Source organism: Lasiosphaeria miniovina (assembly GCF_030549165.1).
Source record: "Lasiosphaeria miniovina strain SMH2392-1A chromosome Unknown B0T26scaffold_3, whole genome shotgun sequence".
Lineage (NCBI taxonomy): Eukaryota > Fungi > Ascomycota > Sordariomycetes > Sordariales > Lasiosphaeriaceae > Lasiosphaeria > Lasiosphaeria miniovina.
In genome coordinates this window covers 1,498,888-1,505,554 of record NW_026848222.1, presented here as the reverse complement: position 1 = coordinate 1,505,554, position 6,667 = coordinate 1,498,888, and the positions used below count along the sequence as shown (strand labels likewise).

Sequence of the window (6,667 nt, the reverse complement as noted above, 5' to 3'; positions counted from 1 at the left end):
TCTGTTGGAATGACGCGCTAGTCAGCCACGGAGGGTCATCCACGAAGGTGGCTGTGGTGGCACAGGGCCACAGATTCTATATAAGTAGCCGTAGGCCACTTCCACCCTCTGTCTTCTAGATACACACAGACATAAACGAATCCATCACTTGAACCACTAGTTTTTCGGCGTGTAGTTACGCCCTGTTGCTTCCAGTACCGGTACCTGGTGATTCCAACAGTTTCCCACCTTTTACTACCGCACGTGATCTCCTGCCCGCAATACAACTTGAAAGGTACCTCATAAACCTGCAGAGATGCTCGGCAGGATTCCGGTCAGCTCACAGCCTCACAGCAACCACAGCACAGTCCACTGTCCCCGGCTCAAACTAACTCTTGCTCGGTGCAACCTCCCTCACTCAATCCCCCCATTTCCGTGCGCGTTGTGACTAAGTCATTACCTACTATTGCCTCCTTTACAAACCTTTTGTACGAAATTAATCAAGGCATGTAAACTGGCAGCCAGCCAACTTTCACCTCTGGCACGCTGCCTTACTGCCTTAGATACTAGTACCATGTCTTGAGGACGTTTGAGACGCCCGGACCGCCATTGCCTGCAGCTTCGGTATCACAAAGCGGGGCTTCAAAGCGCGGGGAGAGATCCCACTGGTCGTTCTTGCCTTTTACCTGAGCGGTTGGTGGGCGGCTCTTTCATTTGTGATCGGATAGTTGGTTGTTCCTTCCGCTTATTCCGGCCAGTGAGAAATCTGCCAATTGACTGTAAATATTTTGGTTTGTACCACCTTCCCGTTTATTGCACTGACTTGATTACCACCACGCAATCCGTGCTGGCGAGTTCGTTGGCCGACATCTTAACGCGAAATCTCTGCCCGGTTCAGGCAAACGAGCACCAACGCGCGTTTATAAAATCAACATACAGGAACCAATTGACTTTCTTGTGCTTGCGATCTTGCAGCTTGAGGCTATCTGATAATTCTGATTGGCCGATTCCGCCATTATCTCAAGCCTGGCGGAGGGTGCCAACAGAGAAAACCCCGCTTCAAGTTGATTATCCTGAAACAGAAGGGGAACCTGGCGATGCCAACCAAGTAACCCAGCAGCTTCCTGGAAGTCTTCTGAGAGTCTCTTTTTGGGGCTATTGAGCCGTTATTCGACTCCGCCTTCTTTCGGAACCAAATGCCACCAGTGTGCCGATTGAGCACCCAAGGCAACTGGACTAAGTCCAAGTAATCACCCCACAATTAGAAAGTAAGCTAATCGCGCTTTGCATACGCGCAATTACCGTTGAAGCCGCTGTTTTCGAGGAAACTAACAAATAATATATTAACTTGACGCTCAATAATTCGCACCTCCCTCCTAATCTCAACGGCTTTCTTTTCGGAATTGTCCGAAGAAGAGCCAACTGCGCAAGTGGTGCCAACTGCAGCCCACAACCCCTCTTTCATCGACTAGTCTAGACTCAATCCGATAACGTCGCTTGTTGCTTTGCATGATTCCGGTCCCGCTCTTAGCCCCTGTTGGCCAGCCCCTTGCCACTTGTCAGTGCGGCGGCCGACCCGACCCGCCCCGCTCCCGGGAATTTGAGTGCCCATTGCTCTTTTCCCCTCTCCCATCACTTTTTCCCCACATCTTTCCCCGTCCGCTCTGGCTGATCACCGTTCTGCTCCCGCTTCCAAGAATCACGGATATTAGGTGGTAATTGGCCTTCGCAATGTCCGAGCAACCCAAGGCGCCCGCAGCGCCCGCCGCCCCGGCAGCACCGGCAGCCCCGGCAGCACCGGCAGCGACCGAGGAACCCGCGCCGGCGCCTGCGCCTACCGCGTCCACCAATCCCCCCGTGCCAGTAGTCGAGGCGGCAGTGGCAGACATTGAGGCGGCCCCAGATGCCGAGGTAACCAATCATGAACAGTGCATTATCATTGCACAATGGTGTGATATGTAATCAATCAACCAGACTGACCGCATTGGATGGAACAGGAGGAAGTTGACAATGCCGATGCCGATTCGTCCCTCGGTGACGATGTGTGAGTTAATTCTCTGTACAGAATTTTTGAAAACAATTCCCGGCGGGAGCTCAGACACGGTTCAGAATGCTGACGTTAAGTATCATATGTGAACAGCCAAAGCTCGACCGCCTCCATCTCGTCCAGCATCCTGGAGTATCGGGCTATCCAGGGCCGAACCTTTCACAGTGCCCGGCATCCTACCGAGTACTTTACTCCCAATGACGACCGGCAGCAAGAGTCTGTCGATCTCACGTACGTGGCCCATCCCTGTTTCCGAGAGAACGGGGTCAATTGTAAACGCATCCAATTGACATGCAATTGACTGTCAATTGCTAGCCACCACTATCTCACCGTGATCTTGGATGGCAAGCTCTTCCTCGCTCCCATTTCAGAAGACCCGAAGGTAACTCACCCATGACGTCACCAATACTGTGAAATGGTCTCTAATATAGAAACGACTTTCAGAAAGTCCTTGATATTGGTACTGGAACAGGTGAGATCCAACCTCAGATCCTTGGTGTTACTTAGAATATGCTCATTGACTGACGATCATCAGGCATCTGGGCTATGTATGGACCCTCTCTGACCTAGGCTCTACTTTGGCCAGACTGCTGACTCCCCGTGCCAGTGACTTTGCCGACATGTACCCCGGAGCCGAAGTGATCGGCACCGACTTGTCACCCATGCAGCCGACCTGGGTCCCGCCCAATATGATTTTCGAAATCGATGATGCCACCCTTCCCTGGACCTGGTCACCGAATACATTCGATTTCGTGCACATACGCTACCTCTTCGGCACTACGAAAGATTGGACCGCCCTGTTCAAGCAGGCTTATCGTGTCCTCCAACCCGGCAGCTGGCTCCAGTCGGGTGAAATCGATGTCGACTTCAAGAGCGATGATGGAACTACCGATGACGTACCTGGCTTGGCCACATGGGGAAAGCTATTCGCAGAAGCCGGCAAAGTGATGGGCACCACCTTCTACGTGGTTGCCGCAGATCAGCAGAGGAAAAGCATGGAAGAGGCCGGTTTCACTGACATCAACGTCGCGACTTTCAAGGTAGGCCCTCCGCCCATATGTCACCATCCAGCCTCAGCTCGACTCGACTCGGACCAAGCCATAATCTGCATCAATCTAATCTCACGAGTTTTCTAGGTTCCCGTGGGAGGATGGGCTCTGGACCCCAAGCTCGCCGAAGTTGGGCGCATCGTCCACGCTACGCTGGAGAACGACATGGAAGGTGAGACAGCCTGTCTTTTCCTACTGCTTGACCCAGGACCGTCATAACCACAACCATTCGGGAGTCGGCCTATCTGCTCCTTGAGGGCCTGGAGGGCCACATTGTTACTGACACGTCTTCACAGGCTACACCCTGATGCTGTGGCACAACGTCCTCCAGTGGCCGAAGGACGAGTACCAGATCTTCCTCATGGAGTTCCGGAAGGCCATCCGGAACAAGAGAGTCCACGGCTACATGACGCTCCGCTACGTCTACGGACGGAAGCCAGAGTAGACTTTGTCGCGCTCTGCTCATTTTTGCCCTGATTACTTACGGTTTTTGCGGATTGATTCAGTTGCGTCGTTGGAGAATTGGGTCCGGCTGGTCGTTGAAGAAACAAAGGGGATTCTTTTCTTGTCTTTTCTTTCCAAACTTGGCAGCACCATGTATGCTGTGAAATTTTTTTCTCTTCAACTTGGCGGTTTGCGCTTTTCTTCTTGAGTAGGCAATCTACAGTTAGCTATGCGCGCGCAACCTATTACTGCGATACGAAATTTCTAGAAATTTTCTACATATTGGCTCGCACCTTGCTAGCGCTTTCAAGTGCCAGAACATGACGGAGACTAATGACGTTGTTGGCAGGCAGACTACGGTCCAGGACTTAGACTCTAGTCGCCGTCCTGATATTGGCACTACCCATGCCCACTAAATCACACGCCATAGAAGACAATGCTCCTGTCCCGGGGAGTGTGATATAGACCCTGCTTAACGAGGGGCCGGCACCGTCTGTGGCGGTATTTAACCTAGGTTTATTCTTGACTGAACTGTCTGGCCGACAATTGGGTAGATAGGGAGGTCTCGAAAACCACATTTCTTGGATATATATTGATACTACATGGCTATAAGCGATTCTCCACCTCATTTTCTGTTTCACATTCCACAGACCCGTATGACGAAACTCCGCCCTTACCTCCGCAACCAAGCACACTAAGGTAGTTAGGCTCTCTCGAATGTTAAATTTTGAATCTTGACGTTGGCGGGACCCCATTGTTGTCCATTTACCCATTAAATTTAATCAGTTCGTACTCTCAAGCATCCCATCTACGACAACACGCATGCCGCCCCCAAGGACGGAGGTGTTTCCAAAGTATCCACAAGCGGTGCCCGTGTAGTCGTGGTGAGAGATGGAGTTCATCTATGAAGCCCGCGCAAGGGATCGGTAGAAAATGCCGAGTTTTGGATCGTACAAGGAAAGGAAACATATTCCGCCGATAACCTTTGCAGAGAATAGACGGAATGCTTGGGTTGTCACAAGCATCCCATGACTTGGTCGGAACATAGGGACGGGCTGGCCGCGAGTGGTGCTTCGCAGGAAAAGGAAAGGACCCTTGCGCAAGACTCGAGATATGTATAAATACGCAATGCTTGATCAGAGTTCATGGCTGGCTCGCACAACCAGTACAGGCGAACTCAGAGAGAGACCCATCACACACCCATCTCAGAGTATCGACACAGAAATTTGTTTTGTGAATAGACAAGCGAGGCCGGCAAGCAGCGCTGGAGCTCATCGGCCTGGAATGACTACTGTTAATGTTACATAAACCCCGACGCCATCTATCGGCACACTGATCTCTATATGGGCCATTCTTTATTGCCAAACCCGGTTTTCGCTGTCTCCATATTTGATGCAAATCAGGCATAGAAGTTGACGGTCTTTTGGCGGAGTTAACATTACTGGATGACAGGCATGCATGGAGTTTGGGGAGAATACTCACATCCTTCTTCTTCGCTTGTACCTCGGAAATGGCGTCGACGTAATGCTCATGGCCGATCTTGTTCTTGCCCATTCGCAAGGCAATCATGCCGGCCTCGACACACACAGCCTTGAGCATGGCGCCGCCAAACTCATCCGTACTACGGGCTAACTCTCCCCAGTTAACTGCGGGGTCGACCTTCATCTTCCGCGAGTGGATCTTCAGAATCTGTGCCCGGGCTTCCTCATTAGGGAGCGGGAATTCGATCTTGCGATCCAGACGACCGGACCGCAGGAGGGCAGGATCAAGGACGTCCACCCGGTTCGTGGCGGCGAGCACCTTGATACGGTCATCCGACGCAAACCCGTCTAGCTGGTTGAGCAGCTCCAACATTGTTCTCTGTACCTCACGATCACCACTCTTTTCGCTATCGAACCGCTTTGTGCCGACGGCGTCCAGCTCGTCGATGAAGATGATTGCTGGCGCCTTCTCTTTTGCCAACGCGAAGCAGTCTCTTACGAGCTTCGCACCATCTCCAATAAACATTTGGACGAGTTGTGGGCCGGCAAGCTTGAGGAAAGTGGCGTCGGTTTGAGCGGCGCAAGCTCTAGCGAGAAGCGTCTTGCCTGTTCCAGGGGGGCCATACATCAAAGCGCCTTTTTTTCTTGGTTAGTCTTCAACTGTAAATAGTCACTAATAGGGGGTAAGCGCCTACCTTTGGGGGCCTTGATGCCAATCTTCTTGAAACGATCGGCCTCCTTCATGGGCCACACAATAGCCTCGATAAGCTCCTCAATCTGCTTATCAAGCCCGCCAACATCGCTGTACTTCTCGGTTGGCTTCTCGTCAACCTCCATCGCCTTCACTCGGCTATCATACTCGGCTGGAAGTGTATCCAGGATGAGGTACGAATCCTTGTTGACACCAATTAGGTCCGCTGGCTTGAGCTTGTCGGGGTCGACAAGGCCGATGAGTGGGAGGAAGATGGTTTGTCGAGTCGATGTCTTGATTACGGCTGACTTCCCAACGCGTGTGGCATCCAAGTCAATGTTGGCGCCCTCCTCCAAGGACTCGGCGGTGGGGTCGAGATCCAGAAGCTCGACGACGTTTCCAACAAGGTAGGGTAGGTGGCTGTGCAGATCAAGACAAGCATGTCAGCAAACGCTCTGCGTTGGCAGGCAGGCCGGGCTCGGTACTTACCGATTGTTGGCGATCCTCTCCATATTCTCCTTGATCTTTTCGGCCATGGTCGCCCTCTCGTGGGAAAGCCGCTGATACTCGCTCTTCATGATTCTGGAGTCGTTCTCGAGGAGGCGCCGGCGGGTCAGAATGTCTTGGGTGCTGAGGCTCAGAATCTCGTCGTCCAGGACGTCCTCTTCCTCCGGCTCCGCATCCTTCATCTCGGCGTCGCCATCTCCCTGCTTCTTGTCCTCACGGTCGCGGCGATCGAGATCGTCGAGGTCCTCGAGGGTCGACATGATGCGCGGCCTCGGTGCTCTGGATCGAATTAATTAAACCGCGTTTAAGGGTGTGCGGGCGAAGATGTGGCAAAGCAGTGGGCTGGTGTGCAGTTCGCGTAGGTATATGCGCTGGCTGGTTTGCTGGAGTGCTGGGCCGGAAGGCTGTCAGATCACAGCGGTGGATGAGAAATTGCAGTTGGAGGAAGCTCAGGAGCTGGGCTGCAGGC

General features: G+C 52.6%; 2 protein-coding genes across 2 annotated transcripts; one reads left to right on the top strand and one right to left on the bottom strand.

Annotated features, from left to right (window-relative positions):
* Positions 1-1,909: 1,909 nt before the first annotated feature.
* Positions 1,910-3,815, top strand: B0T26DRAFT_200134 (S-adenosyl-L-methionine-dependent methyltransferase). Its single transcript, XM_060433738.1, has 8 exons — positions 1,910-2,023; positions 2,120-2,257; positions 2,342-2,408; positions 2,471-2,498; positions 2,562-2,574; positions 2,634-3,066; positions 3,163-3,247; positions 3,372-3,815. Exons 1-8 carry the CDS (start codon positions 1,968-1,970, stop codon positions 3,518-3,520), a joined length of 969 nt encoding a protein of 322 aa, XP_060297971.1. The 5' UTR covers positions 1,910-1,967; the 3' UTR covers positions 3,521-3,815.
* A 790-nt stretch (positions 3,816-4,605) lies between these two features.
* B0T26DRAFT_199911 (P-loop containing nucleoside triphosphate hydrolase protein) lies at positions 4,606-6,659 on the bottom strand. Its single transcript, XM_060433737.1, has 4 exons — positions 6,181-6,659; positions 5,696-6,111; positions 5,002-5,636; positions 4,606-4,939 (listed from the first exon to the last, which is right to left on the bottom strand). The coding sequence occupies exons 1-4, from the start codon at positions 6,456-6,458 to the stop codon at positions 4,919-4,921; spliced, it is 1,350 nt and encodes a 449-aa protein (XP_060297970.1). The 5' UTR covers positions 6,459-6,659; the 3' UTR covers positions 4,606-4,918.
* Between the last annotated feature and the right edge of the window lie 8 nt (positions 6,660-6,667).